Source organism: Phytophthora parasitica (assembly GCF_000247585.1).
Source record: "Phytophthora parasitica INRA-310 unplaced genomic scaffold supercont2.26, whole genome shotgun sequence".
Taxonomy (NCBI): domain Eukaryota; phylum Oomycota; class Peronosporomycetes; order Peronosporales; family Peronosporaceae; genus Phytophthora; species Phytophthora nicotianae.
The window spans coordinates 274,973-295,772 of record NW_008649012.1 but is presented as its reverse complement, the minus strand read 5'-3'; the positions used below and the strand labels follow the sequence as shown (position 1 = coordinate 295,772).

At 52.1% G+C, this 20,800-nt stretch overlaps 12 protein-coding genes across 16 annotated transcripts; 8 read left to right on the top strand and 4 right to left on the bottom strand.

Moving 5' to 3' along the window:
• Positions 1-18: 18 nt before the first annotated feature.
• On the top strand, positions 19-2,591 carry PPTG_11090 (hypothetical protein). Its single transcript, XM_008907342.1, has one exon. It carries the CDS (start codon positions 124-126, stop codon positions 2,512-2,514), a length of 2,391 nt encoding a protein of 796 aa, XP_008905590.1. The 5' UTR covers positions 19-123; the 3' UTR covers positions 2,515-2,591.
• PPTG_11089 (hypothetical protein) lies at positions 2,525-5,168 on the bottom strand. 3 transcript variants are annotated; one of them, XM_008907340.1, is made up of 3 exons: positions 4,719-5,168; positions 4,485-4,656; positions 2,525-4,424 (listed from the first exon to the last, which is right to left on the bottom strand). In XM_008907340.1, the coding sequence occupies exons 1-3, from the start codon at positions 5,124-5,126 to the stop codon at positions 2,575-2,577; spliced, it is 2,430 nt and encodes an 809-aa protein (XP_008905588.1). In that variant the 5' UTR covers positions 5,127-5,168; the 3' UTR covers positions 2,525-2,574. The 3 variants fall into 3 exon arrangements, with proteins under 3 accessions (XP_008905588.1, XP_008905589.1, XP_008905587.1); XM_008907341.1 differs by having other exon boundaries at positions 4,524-4,656; XM_008907339.1 differs by having other exon boundaries at positions 2,525-4,656.
• An 864-nt stretch (positions 5,169-6,032) lies between these two features.
• PPTG_22911 (hypothetical protein) lies at positions 6,033-6,635 on the top strand (the record flags this gene model as incomplete). Its single annotated transcript, XM_008907338.1, has 1 exon — positions 6,033-6,635. One exon carries the CDS (start codon positions 6,033-6,035, stop codon positions 6,633-6,635), a length of 603 nt encoding a protein of 200 aa, XP_008905586.1.
• Positions 6,636-7,981: 1,346 nt separating this feature from the next.
• Positions 7,982-9,610, top strand: PPTG_11087 (hypothetical protein; the record flags this gene model as incomplete). Its single annotated transcript, XM_008907337.1, has 8 exons — positions 7,982-8,183; positions 8,265-8,314; positions 8,393-8,537; positions 8,609-8,688; positions 8,789-8,908; positions 8,979-9,166; positions 9,240-9,375; positions 9,446-9,610. 8 exons carry the CDS (start codon positions 7,982-7,984, stop codon positions 9,608-9,610), a joined length of 1,086 nt encoding a protein of 361 aa, XP_008905585.1.
• A 106-nt stretch (positions 9,611-9,716) lies between these two features.
• PPTG_11086 lies at positions 9,717-12,400 on the top strand. 2 transcript variants are annotated; one of them, XM_008907335.1, is made up of 3 exons: positions 9,717-9,967; positions 10,030-10,281; positions 10,341-12,400. In XM_008907335.1, exons 1-3 carry the CDS (start codon positions 9,841-9,843, stop codon positions 12,287-12,289), a joined length of 2,328 nt encoding a protein of 775 aa, XP_008905583.1. In that variant the 5' UTR covers positions 9,717-9,840; the 3' UTR covers positions 12,290-12,400. The 2 variants fall into 2 exon arrangements, with proteins under 2 accessions (XP_008905583.1, XP_008905584.1); XM_008907336.1 differs by having other exon boundaries at positions 10,030-12,400.
• On the bottom strand, positions 12,306-12,873 carry PPTG_11085 (hypothetical protein). The gene is made up of 2 exons (XM_008907334.1): positions 12,681-12,873; positions 12,306-12,613 (listed from the first exon to the last, which is right to left on the bottom strand). The coding sequence occupies exons 1-2, from the start codon at positions 12,814-12,816 to the stop codon at positions 12,372-12,374; spliced, it is 378 nt and encodes a 125-aa protein (XP_008905582.1). The 5' UTR covers positions 12,817-12,873; the 3' UTR covers positions 12,306-12,371.
• A 359-nt stretch (positions 12,874-13,232) lies between these two features.
• On the top strand, positions 13,233-15,757 carry PPTG_11084 (the record flags this gene model as incomplete). 2 transcript variants are annotated; one of them, XM_008907333.1, is made up of 7 exons in its annotated part: positions 13,233-14,052; positions 14,115-14,196; positions 14,258-14,348; positions 14,420-14,862; positions 14,938-15,068; positions 15,139-15,264; positions 15,329-15,757. In XM_008907333.1, exons 1-7 carry the CDS (start codon positions 13,277-13,279, stop codon positions 15,666-15,668), a joined length of 1,989 nt encoding a protein of 662 aa, XP_008905581.1. In that variant the 5' UTR covers positions 13,233-13,276. The 2 variants fall into 2 exon arrangements, with proteins under 2 accessions (XP_008905581.1, XP_008905580.1); XM_008907332.1 differs by having other exon boundaries at positions 14,938-15,052; positions 15,329-15,756.
• Positions 15,758-15,939: 182 nt separating this feature from the next.
• PPTG_11083 (hypothetical protein) lies at positions 15,940-16,122 on the top strand (the record flags this gene model as incomplete). The annotated part of the gene is made up of 1 exon (XM_008907331.1): positions 15,940-16,122. One exon carries the CDS (start codon positions 15,940-15,942, stop codon positions 16,120-16,122), a length of 183 nt encoding a protein of 60 aa, XP_008905579.1.
• A 58-nt stretch (positions 16,123-16,180) lies between these two features.
• PPTG_11082 (hypothetical protein) lies at positions 16,181-17,029 on the top strand (the record flags this gene model as incomplete). The annotated part of the gene is made up of 1 exon (XM_008907330.1): positions 16,181-17,029. One exon carries the CDS (start codon positions 16,181-16,183, stop codon positions 17,027-17,029), a length of 849 nt encoding a protein of 282 aa, XP_008905578.1.
• A 306-nt stretch (positions 17,030-17,335) lies between these two features.
• PPTG_11081 (hypothetical protein) lies at positions 17,336-19,309 on the top strand. Its single transcript, XM_008907328.1, has one exon. The coding sequence runs from the start codon at positions 17,352-17,354 to the stop codon at positions 18,600-18,602; it is 1,251 nt and encodes a 416-aa protein (XP_008905576.1). The 5' UTR covers positions 17,336-17,351; the 3' UTR covers positions 18,603-19,309.
• On the bottom strand, positions 18,749-19,282 carry PPTG_11080 (hypothetical protein; the record flags this gene model as incomplete). The annotated part of the gene is made up of 1 exon (XM_008907329.1): positions 18,749-19,282. One exon carries the CDS (start codon positions 19,280-19,282, stop codon positions 18,749-18,751), a length of 534 nt encoding a protein of 177 aa, XP_008905577.1.
• Positions 19,310-20,431: 1,122 nt separating the features above from the next.
• On the bottom strand, positions 20,432-20,623 carry PPTG_11079 (hypothetical protein; the record flags this gene model as incomplete). The annotated part of the gene is made up of 1 exon (XM_008907327.1): positions 20,432-20,623. The coding sequence occupies one exon, from the start codon at positions 20,621-20,623 to the stop codon at positions 20,432-20,434; it is 192 nt and encodes a 63-aa protein (XP_008905575.1).
• Between the last annotated feature and the right edge of the window lie 177 nt (positions 20,624-20,800).

Genomic DNA, 20,800 nt, shown 5'->3' with positions numbered 1-20,800 from the left:
CTGTTTCTTCTATACTGTAGTTATCCTGTAGCCACGTTGAAGACGACCGTTTCAGTCAATATTCTCATGCTAAGTGCGAAAAAGGGTTGTCCGTCATAATCAAAGTCGTCGTCGTCTCTAACGATGCCGGGAACATGCTCCGCTACGACGCACACGGGGGCGCGCTGTACGTCTCCTGCTACAGACTCTAGCGGCCAATGCTCGCACCACGCTCGGATGGCTCGCATCATGGCGCTCGCGCCCAAGTCCAAGGCTCTTACGTCCGTGTCAACGACTTCTAGCGTCTCGTCAGCGGACGTTCCGTCGCTCTCTCCATCGTCTTCTTCCTCCTCCTCTTTCGACATGTCCCCTTTGAACTCCACTCTGTCCGGAGACAATAGTCTCCAATGGCTACCAGGAGAGACAGTGGTGCACTCCGTCACCTGCTCCTTCGTGTTCCCCGGCGCTCTGACGCTTCCAGAAATCCCCGGAACGCTCTACATCACGTCGTTTAGACTCCGATTCGAGCCCCAGAGCGCGTCGTTAAGAACCATTGGGGGATTCCACAGACTACTGGACACTGCGCTTCGAGGCATGCCGCGAGCAGCGGTGGCCAGACTCTCGTACCCTCAAGCGACTGTATCAGCGTCGAGGTCCATCAACGCGTACACTCCTACGAGACTTGTGGTTAAATTCAAGGACTTACGCTCATGGACACTAGGCGGAGATGTGACGAGACTACTGCCAGCATTAAATCGACACGCTTATGTGGACACCCCGCTGAATTTGTTCGCGTTTACGTCGATCGGAGCGATGCAGGAGGATCTCCAGGGTCACGCGCTCTATGATCTGTATGAGGATTTTGCCAGGATGGGCGTGGCACTGAGAGATGGTAGCAGTCCCTACCGAGTGACGGAGCTGAATGCCTCATTCTCCATGTGTCCGACTTATCCTAGAGAGCTGGTAGTGCCAGCAGCCGCCAGCGACTCAGAAGTAGGGGCTGTAGCCTCGTTCCGATCCAAAGGGAGACTACCGGTCTGTAGTTATGTACATGCACAGAACGGCGCTGCATTATGGCGATGTGCACAGCCCAAACGCGGCATTCTACACACACAGAACCCCGCAGACGAGCAGTATTTGCTTCATATCGCTCGAGCGGCTTCTAGTTCGTATTCTGGATCACCGACACGTAGGATTTGGATCGCAGATTGCCGGCCAGAACTCAATGCACGCGTCAATAACTTGACCGGAGGTGGCACGGAGAGCGGGAACCTTGCACATGCTCGAGTGACTTTCTTGAATATCGGGAACATCCACGCTATGCGTGAGAGTATTGAAGCTGTACGTGGACTAGGAGGCTTCACGGCTCCAACGAACAATACGGAGTCGATGGATCTCTCGTGGGGGTCACGTGTTGAAGACACAAAGTGGCTCTCGCATGTGCGACGTGTGTTGAGTGGGGCTCTGCAGGTGGCACGTGCGATGGAGGCGCAAGCCACGACTGTCGTTGTCCACTGCAGCGATGGTTGGGACCGTACAGCTCAGCTCTGCGGCCTTGCACAGCTGCTGATTGATGCTCATTACCGTACGCGACGAGGATTCCTAGAGGTGATTGAGAAGGAGTGGGTGCGCGCAGGACACAAGTTCCAGGACCGCGTAGCTCCGGGTAAAGCAGAGGACGATGACGACCAACAAGCGCCGATCTTCCTGCAATTCTTGGATTGTGTGTGGCAGATTATTCGTCTCTACCCGACGTACTTTGAATTTAATGAGCGGATGCTCGAGGCGATGGCAGATGCACTATTCTCTGGGAGATATGGCACGTTTCTAGGTAATTGTGAGCGAGAACGCACGGCGTGGAGTGTGCGGGAGCGAACGCCGTCGCTCTATGCGCTCTTGCTTCAAGGCGACCGATTTGTGAACCCGTTCTACCGTGCCGGCAGCACAGGGGCGTTGTTACCTGATGCGCCAGCCGTGCTGCGTCAAGTCACGCTGTGGACATCGTACTACTTCCGAGGAGCTCCGTTCCCAGCAGCACCGACAGGCAATCCAACCCCACCGATGTACGCAATCGATAGTGGAGAGGAAAATGCGTCGCCTATTGGTGCGCAGGAAGATATGGAGAATGCCATGGCGGCAGCATTGCGAAGGATCCGTGACTTGGAGGAAGAACTTCGTGATGCGACGTCGGAACCTCCTACGCCACCGAGACCGGCGCCGGTGTCGTACCCGCCATTGTATTCGCCCACTACAAAAGCCGATTTATCGCGCATCCAGCAGAATTCGCAGCCAGAGGCATCAACTCAGCAAAACACGTCGAATGGATATCATTCTAGCAGCAGCAGTAGTAATGATGGAAGCGCGTACGCTGCATCCACGACTTCCATGTCGCCAGCTCCGACGCCGACACTATCCCCAGCACCGGTCTTGGTCCAGTCACTTGCAGAAGCAACTACGTGGACATGCAGCCTGTGCACCAAGACAAACGCGGCCGACGTGCTTCAATGCGTCGTATGTGGTCGCACACCGCGGTAGACATCAAAAAGAGTAAGTAAAAATGCATGATGATTCATTCTTCTGTCCCTAAATATGATCCTATAGACACTCCTGCTCGTGTTCGTGTTCAGTTTTGCGTAAGCGCTTGACGCAGTTCTGAAGCACATAATGCACTTTGTCTGGGAAGTGATCGTCCAGCATGGTACGCCCAATGCGAATCTTGCTGAACTGACCTTCTGCTGCCCATGCAAAGCGATAGTTGGTGCGTGCAGTGCAGCAAATACCTCCTCCTCCAGGACGGCAACACACCCAACAACCTGCTGCTCCTTTGGCTCGCACTACCCGCTTGAGATGTACTACACGGCCAGGGATAGTTAACTCGTGGATCGGCTCGGACTCTTGGATACGCTGCAACATCGTACGATAATTCGACAAGTGAGCGATAAATGGCGAGCGTACTCGCTCCCTGGTCTCGTTGTCGTCGTCAAACGCCGTGTGCTCATCCGAGCTTCTGTGCAGCAGTTCGTCAGGGTTACGCCACGAGATAACCTGTCGCAGGATAGCCGCCTTGTTCACTTTGCTCCTTCCAATCAGGTCCAGTACGTTGTCCCGCAAGGCCTCGGCCGACGTGAGTGATGACCGTGCGATGATGTCGTCACCCACGACGACCGAGTACGTGAAGGCCGCACATCGAGACGCCAGTCCAGGAGACATGGTGCAGCCTGGAGGACTGAAGGCGAAGCATCGAAGCTGAGGATACTTGGCACGCAGCATCACCGACAACAGACAAGCCGTTCCTGCTCCAAGTGAGTGACCAGTGAGCACGAGGCCGTAGTCGTGGTACGCCCCACGTTCGCACACGTTAACGCCGTGCGTGACAATAGTCGCAGTAGATTTCTCGTCAAACAGCATCTCCAAGATGCCAAGACGATTAAGCTCCAGATAAATCGACTCAGCGCACGTGAGGAAGCCCTGGTGAGCGTATTCACCAGAGCCATCACAACCCCAGCGATCCGCCACGTCGTTCATCGACATCCCGTACGCGATAGCGTCAGTAAGACAGTCTTCCAGTGATAAAGTGCCGCGGATCGCAATAACAACCTCCTTACGTTCATGATCCAGCATCACTGCGAAGGCTGGTTGATACACGGAGTTGCGGAAGCTCGCGTACACGATGTCGTCGCTGCGGATCTTCGTTTCAAGCTGCAACGCTGTCTGGCCCAAGTGGAACCAATTGTCACCATGCACATATGATCTATTGCGACGCAGACAAGAGAAAGCCAGACTGAACGTCCCGCTCCATGGATGTGACCACACGTACAGCATCCAGCCGTAGATCCCGATAGCGTATTTGGAGAAATGCGCTAGCTCCTTCAACTTTTCAGTCAGCTCCACATCATTTAGGTGCGGATCCGTTGGATGGTAGTAGAAGGGCTTACTCGACATCTCGAACCTCGCATCGTCTGACGTAGACGGAATATCGATCGATACCAACCGATTTGCTTCGTCTCCGTCCACCGTCGAGCTGCTCGCTGGTGCTGTAGCAGAGGGTTTCGTCGTTGGTGGAGTCTTGTCGCCCATTAAATTCATCTTACTCGTGCTGGCTCGAATCCTCGCCCGGATTTTCCCAAGCGTTTCTTCCTCTTCTTCATCTCCTTCTCGGTGAGGAGAAGTAGCGATGACTTCGTGATGGTCTTCGTATGCCTGAACAGCTGCTAGTAGGATGAAACCTGCTACAATATCCGAAATAACAAGGTCCGGACTACCGTAGAACAGCCTCGAAAACACCTTGGCCACCACAGACATACTGTCATGACTAGTCCCGGCGCCGCCGAATAAATTGCACGTGAAGCAGCGCATGCACATACAGCAACGTGTGCACCGCTGCTTCCACAGTCGCTGACTGTGCGGCACATACACGTCCGAGCTCGGTACTTCTCGATCTACGTCTGCAACACAACACAACGTCATCTTCCTGTCCCCACTCGGCCTTTTAGGCCGCAACGTACCGTCCAACAAAGATTGACGTTCAGAATCAACAGTATTACCATAAGGATCCAGCGTACTGGAGACCGGAGGCTTCTCCTGATTGATCACTTCTTCCACTTGTGTGTCGTGCAGTATGCAAAGTCCGAGTGTGAAGGTGAAGCTCACTTCTGCTACTAAGAATCCGCCCACAGCCTAATAAAAATCCTCAATTAGATCCCATATTTGAGTACATTCTATAAATAGAAATGCCTCACCAATACAAACCGCGCATCAGGACGACAGATGTCTCGATAGTACCAGCAGCAGACTCCTGCGATCCCGTAGCCGAAGAGAAGAATTGACCAGAGAGCATGTACCTGCAGTATCCTGGGCATAAGCACGCGACGCTCGTGGTCCACGATAGTTCCTTTGGCCGACACTTGCATGATCATGAGGTAGATGCAGCCGCGGAAGAACAACAGCGGCGCCGCACCCAATATGTACCAGAATGGCAGTCCATTGTCGTCCAGCGAAGTGCTCGAGCATCTTCGCCACAGACTCGCGTACAGAACGCACAGCAGCGCCAACGGAAGCTGGTACAGCATCAGGAACAGCGCGGGGCAGTACAAGTCATCGCTGCCCACCACGCGACTGCGGCGCCCGAACACCTCCAGCGCCGGCATCCTCAAACAAGCTCAACTGTAAATTCGACTATGCGAAATGCGGGACAAGAAATTTGACCACCTTTTTCAACCAATGAGAGACGACCTTGAAAATAAAAGAACAATAGTATCCATTTTGAAAACAATTTGTGACCATAATTTTTATCCGATTCCAATAGTTATTTTGTTGCTTCGTTGATTTTTTTTAAGCGCACTGTGGAAGATTCTTTTCGAAGGTATCATGGGAAAGCGCGAATGGGTACGTAGTAACTTAGCATTTTAACATTAATACGGCACAACTAAATAACTGCGGCAGGGTAGCGAGAATTCCATCGTCTCGCTCGATCAGTCGTTGCTGACGTCTGTGCGGCTGGTGGTGAAGTCATAGGCCTCGAGCTTGACGACCAAAACGGTGATGTTGTCGGTGGTATGGCGGTCCAGCGCTAGCGCGATGAGTGCGTCCGCTGCGGCCTGTGGGTCCTTGAAACGAGAGGCAAGTTGCGCTGCCTGCTTGTTGGTGACGACATCCCACAGTCCGTCCGTCGCCAAGATGAGGAAGCGGTCGTTCTTGGAGATCTTGCGGGTCTGCACCTCAGGATCGCACGAGATATAGGACTTCAGCGACACATCGCCAATGGAGCGCGACACAGCCAACTGGCCGTTCACACGTGGGACGTCGAGCATCTTCTTGAACGGCCACACTTTGTACATGAAGTCGGGCTTGCCTGTGATGAAGGCTCCCTTGGCTTCCAGACGTTCGCGTTCGTCCTTGCGGTTGGGTTTCTGGTCGTCGGACATGGCGATGGCGTCACCATTGCGGGTGACCACCACGGCACGGGAGTCGCCGACGTTACCGACGTGTAAGAGGCCGTCGCGTACGATGGCAACAAGTAATGTGGAGCCGTCGTCGGTAGCGAACGAGCGGCCATGACTCCGTCGTGCAGCGGAGGCAATTGCAGAGCTCGAAGCGTGGCGAGCGATGTTGCAGAAATCAGCATCTGGCAAAGACAAACAGGAGCTGTTAGCTATCAAAATATTGGATTTTTTTTGAAATGTGGAGACGTACCGAGTGCTCGAACGGCGTTGGTGATGGCGTCGTTGACGGTGGATTCCTGTGCAAGCTGTTCGAGAATGCGAGGGAAAATATTCTCGGCGCAGAAGCGCGAGGCGCGGTCGCCAGCGTGGCCGTCGAAGATGCCGAAGCAGCCGCTGGCCGAGCTGGTGTATCCGTTGAGTGTGAGCCTCTCTACGACTTTGCCCCCGATGAAGTATGCGTCCTGTTGGGTGTCAAAAATTGCATCAGAAATCAGCACTGGGTTGCGGAGAACGAAATTTGAAGTATATTCTATGAAGAGGACGTACCTCCTGGTTGAGTTTGCCGCCGCGGTCGGTGGCGATGCCGACAGGTACGTCGTACAAGTCATCGGTCTCGAGCTGCTTGGAGGCGGGGCTGATAGCCGTGAACTCGTCGGATTTGGAGGACGTGGGTTGTTTCCGTTTGTGGTGGAGCTGGACTCCGGTCATGGATGAAATAGTGAGTGTGGGCTGTGTGTCTTTGTGTTCTTCTCGGTGCGATGGATATGTGCACTAGGGCGCTAATTGCGTAATGACCCTCGACATGTCAGTGGGGTTTCCGGCCCGTCGCTGCGCCCGTGATGACGGCTCGGGGCTTTGTGGCCGATGGCGACGTTTCGTACTGGACTTTATTGCCATAGTGAACGCCATACAAGACAGCCCCGTCGTAAAGGTAGGAAAATGCTGCTGGACGCTTACCATCCCAGAGGCAAGAGCGGAGAGAGCGCTGCTCTACATGTGCCGGTAGCATTGGAAACTCCATTGGAATGGCATGCAATATTGCTTGCCATGGAGCGATGATTTAGACCTCGAAACCCTGTCCTAGTACTGGCGCAAGAGTACTCTCGCTGTGCCGGGCGATGGCGTTGGAGCGGTGCGCTTCCGGCAGTGCCATGAAATCCAACCACTAGGCAGCAGGAATCTTGAGATACGCTTCTGTAGCAGTCAGCGCGACGCGGAATCATCCGGCACGGCGACTGGACACGCGTGTGCAGGGAAGGCACTGCTCCGCCCAGACAGCACGCGTGCTGGTGGTGACCAGCGTCCCGGAGCACGTCTCGAGGCAGACGAAGCGGTCATGCCAATCTCTCGCCGAGCTCCAAATTTCAGTGTGTTTTTTAATCGGCGTTCCGACGACCGTCACTCTTGCCGACATTATGCAAGTCGCAGCGGCCCCGAAAAATGTGACGAACTGGGACTTTTCCTACGGGTCTCCGCGGAGCTTATCGCTGCTCTGGAATTTTTCTTTCCTCGTGGTGCTCGAGGTGATATTTCGGCACGCATTCATCGCAGATCTGCCTCCGCTGCCCAGAGGGTGACTTTGACTTGGCCACCAACACTCCCAAGTGAACGCGAAATCATGGACGGTCGCTGTAGCCCTTTGTCACAACTGCAACTGCGTGGGAACATCGTAAACACGAGGGAAGAATCTTCTGAAGATCGCTGGTCTTAATACATGTGCATGTACGGCGATGATGAAGGCGTTGTTGCTGCCAATGTTGGTCTCGCGGTTAGATCTTGAAGTCATTTACCGGCCGATCTAAATAAGGGAACTTCCGGCTGGTGTATGCCTGCGTTACTCTTACCTGCCGTCTAAGGCAACAGCCTTGTGCTGTAGCTACTGCTGCTGCCAGCATCTCCTGCCAGCACAGCACGACATTTTAGCTTCGGACTGTGATGTGTATCGATTCACTGTTCTTCACGCCACTTTTAGCGTGTCAAGGTCACTATTAATACAGACACATGGGTACAAACATCGGTTTAGACGGGTGAAAATTGTCAAATTCTCATTTGGCAAAATAATGGCGTCGTTCGATGACTTGGCGTTCACAGGACCACCTGCCGCCGATGTACGCAGCCAGCATCAACGCGATCGAGCTCCCACGCTAACAACAACCGGTACTCATTGTGCTATCACTGTGCAGACTGCAGCGGCTTCGACGGCCACAATTGTTGAGCTCTTCTGCAGAGATTGCAACGAGATTCCTCAATCCACGACCGCAGGTGAGGGAAATAGGATTGCGCTACGAGCTGCTTCGAGGGCGGAGTATTAACCGCTGATTCTACGTTGACTCAACGCTGCAGATGGTAAACGCTGCTTGATCTGTGGCTGTGAGTTGGAGCGCCGGCAGCAGGTACGACTGGAGAGTGCTTCCTGCAGCCTCTTCGAAGACGGTGTGCTATTCTAACCAGATACGTTGACACTTGTGTAGACCATACCTGGCGCGATGTTTGCCGCCTCCGAGACGAGTGTTCAGGAGCTGCAGGCGATGGTGATGCGCTTATTGACAGAGATCGGCAACGACTGGAACGGAGGAGGAGATACAGGAGCGCGTCGTCCTGCGTCTGACGAGGCTGGTGAGGAAAGCTATGCTGCTGTTGGTTACTCAATTGGAATTGTTAGTGACTGTGCGTATCGCTGACAACAGTGAGGAATTTGGGGTCGTTCACTGCCGACCAGGCGTCGACGATTGAAGTGGCCGTCGTCGTGGAAGGGATCAAGGGCGAGGTGAGATCTCGAATGCTGCGTGAAAGAATAGATTATGAAGCCGACGATATTTACACGCCATGCACATGTTTCGCTGCACTTTGATGGTTTTTTTGGATAGGTGATCGCTATCCCCGGCAACTTTGGCCCGTGTGAGTCACTCCAGAAGTGCAGCGTGGTCATTGCTGACCCTTTCGACGGCGCCAAACCCTTTCAGAATGCCAATGAAATGAAAAACAAGGTGGGAGATATTGAAGTCGGTGCTTCGAAAGCTCGAGTCGCTTATCGTATCTGTTTACACTATGATGCAGATCGTGGTGATGACACGCGGAGGCTGCACGTTTGCGCAGAAGGTTCTTCGAGCTCAAGCTGCGGGTGCTGCAGGAGTGATTATCATCCAGACTGTCGATGTGTGGCCGTATACGATGACGGATTCCACCGGAGAAAGCAAGGACGTAACGATCCCCGCGTTCATGATGAGCGCGAAGGTTGGCAAAGGGTAAACTCAAGCAATACTGCACACGACAGTTTGTTCGCATGAGCTTTATCTAACCAGGTCGTTTTGCACGTAGATTTGTGGAGTTTATCCGAGCTAAGCGTGACGAGAGTGTTTCAGCCGATATCATTGTGCGGAAGGACGCTCGTGAATGTGTTATCTGCCAGGTGGAGATGTCCATCGGCATGAAAGTCACGCGGATGCCATGCCAGGTACGGATTATTGCTAGAATTTGTTTCATTTCTCTCACTTCACATTTGCGTCCTGTTTTCTTCAACACAGCACATGTTCCATACAGGGTGTCTGCACGAGTGGCTGCAGATCGGCAACTCGTGTCCAATTTGCCGTGTTGAGATCGCGGCCAAACGCACGACTCATAACAGTTCATCCACCTCTCAGAACGCGCAGCAACGTGGTGACTTTGCTTGGAGCGAATGGTTTTCCTGAACTGATGGAGTCCTAGCAATTAATTTTGAAACCAATTCCGAGTGAAATAATATATTGCGCTTTAAAAAAAATTGACTTTTTTGAGTTGGTTCCGGATAACCCAAATAATTCTGTTAAAGATGTAACTTACCGCGACGATTGAGTGTTGCACCCGTTGGTCACTACACATTCCAGAGGAAACGACTGCCTTGATCATCCTTCTCCTATTCTCAGTCTTCTGGCCATCGTGGATGGTGCAGGACATCGGAGCAGCGTCGTTGCTGCTGACTGATATCAACGAGACTTACAGCGACTCAGGCTCGGGGAGTACCCTCACTGCTGGACGCATGACGGACATGTCGACGCACCAACGACACAGTAAGTTCGTGGAAGAAATGGCAAATCAGAGCACACACACACTGACGATTCTTTCGCGACAGGCATCGAGTTCTATCTCTACGTGTTCCTGGGCGTCGTCATCGCGCTGGCTGGTGGATCCGTGATGCTTTACTGTCTCCACCAGCGTCGGATGCAGCGATTCGAGCACCACGACAACGCCAACAACAACATGCAGCGACATTTACTCGAGGACAGTATCATCCAGGATGGACAGGAAGAGTGGCAGTGTTCTGTGTGCTATCATGAAAACCATCCTGCCAAAAGGGAGTGCCTCATGTGCGGTACTCCGGAAGGTACGGCAACGGCGGAGACCTTTGTGATTCTTGTGTTAATAATTGTTTATTTAATTCAGTTATCTCACAAGGAGTGGCGATGTTGCCGCCACCTATTGGCAAGCAACCGAGAAAGTCCTTCCAGCTGCTCACAAGCGAGTCGACAGAGTCACAGGCGGAGCTCGCAGCACGGAATCGTTCATTCCATGTTCGACGTCTCAATGAGATGAATCTAAACCAAAGACAGCGAGGCGCACGACGACGCCACTTGTGGCAGCGTGAGAGAACATCTGATGGTCAGTTCCGCTGGGTTCGAGTAGGCCATTGCCAACCATCTCGGATCAGTCAGTTAGCCTCGAATATCCGTGCAAGTTTACCTACTTCACTGCTACCTGCAGCTGGGACGGAGAACGAGCGAGTGTCGGCGCCTGCAGCCTACACTTTTGATGAAGAATCTCATAGTCCTACCAGCCCGATATCACTCACAAGGACTAGCCAAGGACTCAACAGGGAAGACCTGGGCGTGGAAACGGAGCTAACTATGGTTGAGTCTACACATGCTGACGGGGCCTATTCACCTGCCATCCGCAAGAACGTCCGCGGTTGTCGAAGTCCAGTCAACTGCGACGATCTCACAGCATCAGCAGTAAGCACAGACGACGGACTGATAGCTCAGCCGTCCGTCGGCTACGTACGACACGTGAACGAACACGGTCATGCTGAATGGGTGGCTGCAGACTCGCTGGTACATGAGCGAGCGGCAATGACGGCGATCGATATTGAGGAATTCCCACGAGCCACCAGCTACATCGACTTCGAATCGGTCGCAGCTCTCCCATTCAAGGCAAAGGTGCGCTGGTTTCTCAAAGAACTGGGCAAGGTAGCTGTCCCATGGGATGAAGGTCATTTGCTCTTAAAAATCCGTCGTGAAGCAGTGTTGAGTGAGTCCATGCACTTGCTCATGCTGGTCCCAGCTGCTGATCTTAGACAGCGTTTGCGGATCGAGTTCATCGATGAACCCGGGTTAGATGCAGGCGGTCTGTTACGCGAGTGGGTTCTGCTTCTGTGCGAGCAGCTCTTTGACGAGAGCTATGGACTATTCCAGCGGACACACGCCGATCAATCTGGCTACTGGATCAACCCGAACTCCCGTGACATCCACCGCGATCACCTGCATTGCTTCCAGTTCGTTGGCCGATTACTGGCGAAATGTCTGCTGGAAGGACAGTTATTGACGGTGCATCTAGCACTGCCGCTGCTCAAGCACCTGCTGGGCGTGCCAATCTCCTTCTCTGACCTCGAATTCCTGGACGCAGAGCTCCATCGTCATGCTCTGTGGCTTAGAGAAAATGAGGGAGTCGAAGCGCTAGCACTTGACTTCACAGCGCAGCGACAGGGAACTGATGGAGCCATCATCACGGAGGAGCTCAAACCAGGCGGCAAAGATATTCCTGTGACGGACGCCAATAAGGAAGAGTATCTGACGCTGCTGCTCAAGCACAAGATGTTTGGCGCGGTACGTGAGCAGCTCGAGGCAATGCTTCAAGGGCTGTACGACGTTCTGCCACGCACACTTCTGGCGGTTTTCGACTACCAAGAACTGGAGCTGCTTGTGTGTGGAGTACCGTCAATCGATATGGCCGACTGGGAATCTCACACCGACGTCCGCTACATGCGTGCCGAGCAGGGGCTTAACAGACCGGCGGCCTCAGAACGCCAAGTCGTCAAGTGGTTCTGGGAAGCTGTGCGTGCTTTCTCGCAGGAGGAACGTGCTCGTCTTCTCCAGTTCGTTACCGGTACATCTCGAGTGCCAGCTGAAGGATTCCGAGCACTACTAAGCCACGACGGCCGCATCCGCCGCTTTGGGCTTCAGATGGTGGCAATTGGAGCTCCTCCAGCTGGACTCTACCCGAAAGCTCACACGTGCTTCAACCGCCTGGACCTGCCTGTCTATCGCTCTTACGAAGAGCTTGTCACGTACCTTACGCTCGTCATTAACATGGAGATCACCGGATTCACCATGCAGTAAAAGAAAAACAAATATTTCCAGCCCATGTCGAGATGAACGTACATGTATCGATATATCTATATGCTGTGCCATTCGCAGCTGCTTAGTTGTTGACCGAGAACTTGTGGCCGCACTTCTTACACTCGTAGAAGACCGTCTGACCCTCATCGGCCGAGCGGAGCTGCAGCGTGTAGTAGTCCATCTCCGGGTTGCCACACTTGGGACACGTCTCCTCCACTGTGGCGCGGGCGGGGCCCGTGACTTCGCTCATGACCTTCTCGGCATCCAGCCACTTGGGTGTCGGCTTGTCCTCGCTGCGGGTCACAACGGTCAGCGACGGCAGGTCTGCACAATAGGCGGCGGTTAAAACTGTGTCAATTGTTCGTGTCAGAGGATGGCTGCAGCGACGCACCTTGGTAGCGGCAGCGGTATTCGCACGCGGAGCACACGATGCTGTTGGTGTCCGGGTGGTCCAATATGGTGCCGCAGTGCGGGCAGAAGGCAGGGCCCGTCGATGTGGCGCTAGAGGCGAAGAACTCCGTCGACATGGCTGCAGAAGTGTTAATGTGTCAATGGCATTAACTCAATGTCTTTTCAGCCAACCGATGGGAGCAATACGAATGTCTATTTGTCGTTTCAGATCTAAATTTCAGGATGAATCGAATATTGTTTATTACAAAAAAAATAATTGCTTATATTTTGGTGTTATTTAATATTTGCAAAATATAAAATATCGAAATATCACTTGAAAAGCAATGGTCGATTATAAACAGACCAAAATGGGAAACAAAGTCAAAAGCGGTGCAAGACTCTTGCACCGCTTTTTTTTTTTCAAAACAATGTGTTTTTCTGGTCACGTATTTTTGGCAAAATTAGAATAAAAACAACCGGACCAAAACACTAAAGCAAAGTGAAAAATACTTTTACCATAAATAGCTTTTTCATGACAAAAAAATCTTTTTCATTTTAAAGTAACTTTAATAAAAACCATAAGAACACCGACCATCCATGGCGCCGCCACCGCCACCCGGGCCTCCCGCGCCGTCGTCGCCTCCACCACCGCCACCATCACATTCTGCAGCGTCTCCGGCGTCTTCTGCCTCCAAGAGACCTTCCAAATCCGCTACAAAGGCCCGAAGAACAGCTCGTACGCCTCCCGGTGTCCCACTTCCTACTCCAGACAAGCCTAAGAGCAACCACAGCTCCAGTTTCTCGTCTCCATTGCCTCCATGTCCCGAAGATCCGCCCGCTCCGCCTCCTCCGTCCTGTACACCGCCCAAATACCGCCCATTGGAGGAAAACGACGACGATACGCGCAGTGTAGAGAGCGCAGACGAACCAGCAGAGCCTCAGAGCTTCCCGACGCCGCCACCACCGCCTTCTCCACCTGTTACGAGTCCACTAGGCACACCGCCGCCACCTCCGCCGCCTCCATTTTCCCCTCCCAACGCTAAGATCGCTATAGACTTGTCTGGAGCCCTTGAGAACGCTGTGCAGGCTACTGAACAGACTAAGATGCCTCCACCGCCCCCTAAAGAGAGGCAGGAGAGTGAAGGAGAAGACGGAGACGACGAACAGGAGGAAACTGGCAGTTCTACGGACCTCACAGCGCTGGCGGACGCCTCGTCGTCGTCGGTTATTGCGTCTATGCGAAGTGCAGTAAGAGAACGGGAGATCATGGCGACGGAGACAGTGAGGGAAGAGCCGACCAAGAAACCCAGATTTTATATCGGAGATATTGACAACTACAGTATTATTGACAAGGTTGGATCGGGTACATACGGGTTCGTCGTGTTATTGTTCTGTATCGAGAGGGTTACTGCTGACTGAGATGTTGTACGTGTAGTGAGGTGTTCAAGTGTCAACATAAAGTGACGAAGGATATTGTGGCACTCAAGAAACTGCGACCAGATGTCGAGAAGAACGGAGTACGTGCAGGACTTGATGCCAGCTTGGGTGAAGAACTTAACGGTCTTTGCTGTGCTGTAGTTTCCTGTGACTTCTATCCGCGAGATGAAGATCCTCAAGTACCTCAAACACCCAAACATATTGGAGCTGAAGGAGATCGTCTCGTCAAGTGGTAAGTTAACTAGCTTTTTATCTACGAGTAATAGTAGATCTCAACGAAAAGCTTTATTCGACATATTGCAGCCCCGCCTAAGGAAGGCAAGAGACCGCCGTTGTATTTCGCGTTCGAGTACATGGAACACGATCTCTCTGGGTTATTGAACCATCCACGCGTGAAGTTCACGCGTACACAGATTCAGTGTTATATGCGGCAACTGCTGACGGGAATCGCGTTCATGCACCGCAACAAGATCATCCATCGCGATATTAAGGCTTCCAACTTGCTGCTGAACAACCAAGGCATGCTGAAGGTCGGTGATTTCGGCCTCTCTAGGTTCTGGAACGAAGTGAACGCAAAGGCTGGAAGGTACACCAACAAGGTCGTCACGCTGTGGTACCGACCGCCAGAACTGCTTATGGGCTCAACGTCCTACGATTTCTCGGTGGATGTCTGGTCGATCGGCTGCATCTTCGGCGAGCTGCTGTTGGGGAAACCTATTCTACAGGGCAAGACTGAGATCGAGCAGGTTCGTTATCTTTGATATAGTTTCAAGGCCTCCAGTGATACTTACACTGTGTCGTTATGCTCTGTGTTGGTGCAGCTCCAATTGATATTTGGACTTTGTGGCATGCCGACGGAGGAAACGTGGCCTGGATTCTTTAAACTACCGGGAGCCGAGAGCTTCCAAATGGATGACAAGTTCGTCTGCCCTTTGCGTGAGAGATTCAAAAAGTAGTTCTGCTCTATTAGAGAATGCGATGCTGCAATCGTGGACTAATTTTTATCGTGTTTTTTCGTGTAGTTTCCCGCCGCATGCAGTCGATTTACTCGAAAAGTTATTGCAGCTTGACCCTGCCAAGCGCATCACAGCCGCAGAAGCCATGGACCACGACTACTTCTGGCGTGTACAAACATGCAAACCGCGAGAGTAAGTTGCTATCTGTTAGAACCGCAGATTTATTGTAGCTAACCATTGATCGCTGCTGTTACAGTCTGCCGAAGTTTAGTGTGTCATCTACGCATGAATATCAATCCAAGAAGCGTCACCACGAAGAGATGGCAGCAGCAGCAGCAGCGAACGGAGGCAACGCGAAGAACAGCGACCAGCATCGGTATATGCGTCAACGAGGCGAGCGTAGCGGATATCGCGAGAGGAACGACCACTACCGTAGCGGAGGCCACCACAGCCGCTCGGATCGTAGCAGACCTTACCGCTCTCATCGCCCCAACAGCGACTACTACGACCGAGATCGTGACCGCGATCGTAGCCGTAGTCGGAGTCGAGAGCGTCATCAAGACCGGGACCGCCGAGACCGAGAACGCGAGCGCTAACGTGACAAGTAGGAAACCATCAATAGTGATCATTATACAGCGCACTCGTGCGCATAAGGGAAGCAAATTTCCATTCGACTGCAGCGTGTTACTTTTTCGTGTTGTAGAAATAGGGACTACAGCAACAAATTCGCCTAACTAGAGGCGATCCCTTGGTAAAGGCAATGGCTATTATAATAGGCACTCGATTTTCCATCCGGTATTGAGAATCCAGCATCGATGAGTCTAACAAATCGACAAACAATAATTTTCAAGTCGGAGCGACGTATACATGGAGGCGTGCATTCCATTGCACAAGACTGTGCGCTCGACGCCGTACACGAGATGCCAGGGACGACTGCGCAAGCGACCGAACCATGAGCTCGAGTATTTGCGGCAGCAGGTGGTCGACCTAGAGGAAGAGCTGGAAGTGTTGCGTCAACCTGACATCGACCGTCGAGTTAAAACTCAGTGACGGCGACACCTGGGAAAGCCTTGCCGAGAAGCAGAGTGCAAAAGCCAATTCTGTGTTGATGGAGAATGTGGAGCTTCATACCGCTTTAGAAGGACAGCTACGCGTGGCAAGAGCACTAGAAAATGTCATCGACCACCACTGGAGGAAATCCAGTCAGGAGATACGCTGGTTTACCGGCGATGCGGAGCGACCTCGGCCTTCGGATTTATCTGATGAGTTGCTCTACGCTTTACTTGAAGAGGACATGGGAAATCAATACGCTGCGGTGGATAACGTACTGGAAGCCAGCGCAATCTCGCGCGTAAACTGCGAGTTGAATCCACAGCTCCAGGTGAAGCGTAATGCGGATGGTGTGTCTTTCCACCTCCACGAGGTGCATTTGCTGCCGTTCTCCGTTCCAAGTGTAACTCACGCACTGCACAACTCGCTCAGCCACGGAGACGCGGGACGTCCGATGACACGTTGTCGAAGGCTCTGGAAGAGTGACAACTGTCTACGGGCCACTACTGTCACTACACTAAATCTACCAAATGCACGGCAAGTGGAGGTCACAACGAGACTTGTTCAGCGGAGTATCCCTGAACCAACCCGCACAGTTAACGTGTGGGCTGCGTACGTTGAGATCCAAGGCTCCATGTTCGTCCGCCTCGAAGAAAAAGGGTGGATTGTGTTAGAACCTCATCATTTCAAGAAGAATGGCTACAGCGCGAAAGCACTGGGTACCACATTACGAACTGCTATCCGCGTGAATCCTGTCATGCAGTTCTACTCCGAGGAAGACGAGAAGCAGCACGTTGACGAGATGACGGAAATTGTCATGGACACATACAACTGCAACTTCGGACTGCTCTACCAAGTCCTGGAGAACCTCATGCTAGACAATGCCATGAATAAAAAGAGGCACTAGACCACAAGCAAGTGGTAACCACAGACTTTGGTTCGAAGCCACTGTATCCCATCCCTGACACGAGTGTGTGTGTCCATCATCCCCATAATCAGCCATGGTGCACATAATCCTAATACCGCGATGACTCTCATCTTCATATCCAGTGGATCTTATTGAAATTAGCAGTAGTATGTTATTTGGGTAGAATTTAACCAGCACTTTTGCATTTCGATGCATTCATTTTAGAAGGATTACTACATTATAAGATGGGTAATTATTATATAGGCACCTATATGATTCCTCGCAGCGTTGACGTCATTCGTCAATTGCTCGTGTCCCTACGATGCAAGTGGTGCGCAACTTCCTGTCTCGCGAGCTGCTCGCAGCATGTTTCTTCGTCATGCTCTTGTCCTCAGCCCTGGACCAGTATCCGGGCGAGGTGGAGCCGCAGCCATTGGACTACGCATACGATCTGCGCACCAGTCAGCAGGAGGCTCGCTACAATGAGACCAAAGCGCTGGTGAGCAACACGGAGCTGTTCGAGGCTCCACACGCCGAGAGCCTCTTCCTCGGCCAGGCGCTAAGCGCTGAAGACCTGGCAGTGAGTCAGGACGGAGTCGCATACGTCGGACTGGCCGACGGTCGTCTCGCGAGCTTCAGCGCCGCAGCGGACGAGCTCCGTAACTTCTCCAGGACCGGCCGCGATCTGCCCGAATGCGGCGCTTTGGACATGGAGCCAACGTGCGGGCGTCCGCTCGGTCTCGCGTTTGCACCGGCGAAGCCATTCGCCAAGTTCCTTAAGAGGATCCCAGACGCTAAGACGTTCACTGGCGACCAGGTGCTTCTGGTAGCCGACGCATACAAAGGTTTGCTACTGTTCGAGGCCAGTGGCAAACGCACGCTGCTATTCAGTCGCGTCGGAGAAGAACACACCAATTTCTTGAATGGAATCGCAGTCGTGCACGAGACTGGAGAAGTGTACGTGACGGAGTCTTCACGTCGCTTCCAACGCAACCGCGTAGTGATGGAGTTCCTGGAACGGATGCCTACGGGTTACTTGCTGCACTTTGATCCGAGGACTGAAAGGGTTAATGTGTTGGCTGGGAGTCTGGGATTCCCTAACGGCCTGACTCTGGATAAGGATGGCTCTGGTCTCCTTATTGCGATCATGTTCCAGAGTAAAATTGTGCGTTATGACTTTAAAACGAAGCAGATCAAAGACTTTGCCTTCTTGCCTGGCGAACCGGACAATATCTCGATCGAGAAGGTTGGCGCCGGTGAGAATGAGACGGAAGTGTTGATGGTGGGGATGGTGTCGCACAACAACGGAGGCATCTTCCACCACATGAAGCAGAGCGTCAAGATGCGCAAGATTCTGTCGCTACTCCCGACGTGGATGACGGTGATCTTCGTGCATCGTCTTGGGCTGTTTGCTTCCGTGGACTTGGAGACGGGCGACATCCGTCACGTGTACGAGGCTTCGCAGGGCCAGACGCCGATTGTTTCGGGCGCTGCTCGCTTTGGTGACCACATTTACCTGACGAGTTGGGCTCGTCCCTCGATCACGCGTATCCCGGCAGCTCTGGTGCAGTAGATAACTCAAGTCTAACGCTGTTGCACTGATAAGCTGAAACGACCTCCAATGTGAATTTTGTTGGCTCATTCTTTGGTTTTGTTAAATTACGATACATTCATTACACCGAACAACACCTAAAACGACGAAGCTATGATGATAGCTATTTACACGAAGAGTAACTCGGCTGGAACCACCGTGCCGTCAACTTTTTGTGCTTTGAGGCGTACGTGCTCATCGATCGCATCTTGGAGTGCCTTCACCACTTGGAAACGAGCAGCCACCATCGAGCGCAGGTTTCGATTCTCTGCCTGTGCAGCGCTAAGTTTTTTATCGGTGTGGTTGTCGAGAGGATCATTCAGGTGGAACGGCTTCGTGTCAGGATTGGTCAATGCGGCTTTCAGTTTCTGCAGCTCAACAAGCTGACCTCGTAGGTATTTGATCTCGTCACTAGGACGCTTGCGCCACCGCGTCTTGGATCGGGTATACGGGAACGGACGCCCTCCTCTGTCGAAGTGCTCTTTCCGCGAGTAGTAAGGGGATACTGGTTGTTCGAACAGGCTTAGGAGATCACTGTCGCTATCGATTGATCCGTCCGACTCGGCAATTGAGGCGTTGTTTGGAGATTGAACTGTTCCATCAAAACCGTTCCAGTCCGGTTGTTCTTGATGGAGATTCCAGGGCTTTTGCTGGGTATTCATCACGACGCGGACAGTTTGAGAATGAGCAGACATTAGTCCTAGTTCGTCAACGAGAGCACCTACACTTTGAGGGAACCATATTGGTCTCGCTTGCATTGATGTCAATCGCCATAAGGGACGTAAAGGCAAAGATCTTCAATACAGTTACTTGAAAGCATACACAAGTTCACAAAGGTCCCCACATGTTCGTATTGACTAAAGAAACGCCACGTGCTCCATGTGCATGTACAACCATCGGGTAAAACATACATTGACCGCAAACACACTTACATACTACTTCACATACGAAGTGCAGTAGTAACTAAGCGTGTTTGCGGTCAATGTATGTTTCCTAAGTTCGTGGTAATAATTCATAGAGCGTAGCGTTTGTTCGCGGATGCCGATGTGAACTTGCACAATCCTCGCAGATGCAGACCATCGTTTTCGCCAGTATCGCTACCGGATAAGAAACAACATGTACCTTGACTTTGATGTGATCGAGGTTGGATGTCCGCTGGATCAGGAAACGAACTAATACACGTAACAAAGCGATATAATAGACTATCCACACGAAAGGACGGATGTAGACGGATATCTTCTGCATAATTCCAACGTGTCGACTGGAGACTGGAACCAGGCGACGGAGAGTTGCCACTGTTTCGTATCCAGTATTGACTTATTTTTCTCTAGGTAATCGGTTAAAAGGGCGCCTCTACCTGAAACAAGCTGGTTTGTTTAATGATAAAGAGTTTCTAACAGGAAATGGCTAGGCCACGAGTCCATGATACTTACGGATACGGTGTAAAAACGAAATGAGGGTTGCCTCTAAGTGCACTCTGCCTCGTTTTAGAAAAAGGTTAAAATGTGTTACAATAACATCTACGAGTTGGCCGTATCGTAGTAGGATACTTCACCCCACAAGACACTACACTAGCAATTACAATATCTTGTCGCTGTCTCAAACGACAAAGCTAAATGTCAAATTAGAATTGCTCATCAAAAGCGGGTATCCGTGCCATGACGCATTTTTTTTTTTTTTTCACTAAGCTTAAGTTCCGGTGCAGTAGCAACAACTCAGGTTTTGCTGCTCTGATCTCTATTTAATCCTTCCCTTCTAAAACGCAAACAAACATCACACCGAGTATAGAGAAGCATATCGCCTTCACATTTTCAAACACGCATGCAATCGCTCAACTGCTCGAGCATCGCCTGGTACATTCGCTGTCCGTGGCGTTGATACGTGCCAACGACGACATTTGTCATCTCCTCAATATCCTCTGGTTTCTGTGGATCCAATTCAGTCTCGACAGGAGTCAAGCGAACAACCACCCGCATCAACGTTCCGTCGGTCCTACCTCCCATTGCGGGCATCCCGAGTGTGTCCGTCGGAACAGGTTCTAGGACGATCCACGTTTTCTCAAGTAGGCGAACGAACTTTGCGCCATTGTACTCGACGTAGCCCGACCAGGTCACCACAGTGCGTTCTGGCTGAACCACGCACAACTGAAGTACTCTGGAGTTCACCTCAGCAGATTGAGC

Coding starts and splice junctions, on each gene's coding strand:
- PPTG_11090 (XM_008907342.1), top strand. CDS start 124: ATGCCGGGAACATGCTCCGCTACGACGCACACGGGGGCGCGCTGTACG.
- PPTG_11089 (XM_008907339.1), bottom strand. CDS start 5,126: ATGCCGGCGCTGGAGGTGTTCGGGCGCCGCAGTCGCGTGGTGGGCAGC. Junction 4,657..4,718: donor CTGATGCGCGGTTTGTATTG/GTGAGGCATTTC, acceptor GATTTTTATTAG/GCTGTGGGCGGATTCTTAGT.
- PPTG_11081 (XM_008907328.1), top strand. CDS start 17,352: ATGCAAGTGGTGCGCAACTTCCTGTCTCGCGAGCTGCTCGCAGCATGT.
- PPTG_11085 (XM_008907334.1), bottom strand. CDS start 12,816: ATGTCGACGGAGTTCTTCGCCTCTAGCGCCACATCGACGGGCCCTGCC. Junction 12,614..12,680: donor ATACCGCTGCCGCTACCAAG/GTGCGTCGCTGC, acceptor CCTATTGTGCAG/ACCTGCCGTCGCTGACCGTT.
- PPTG_11086 (XM_008907335.1), top strand. CDS start 9,841: ATGGTGCAGGACATCGGAGCAGCGTCGTTGCTGCTGACTGATATCAAC. Junction 9,968..10,029: donor GTCGACGCACCAACGACACA/GTAAGTTCGTGG, acceptor CTTTCGCGACAG/GCATCGAGTTCTATCTCTAC. Junction 10,282..10,340: donor CATGTGCGGTACTCCGGAAG/GTACGGCAACGG, acceptor TATTTAATTCAG/TTATCTCACAAGGAGTGGCG.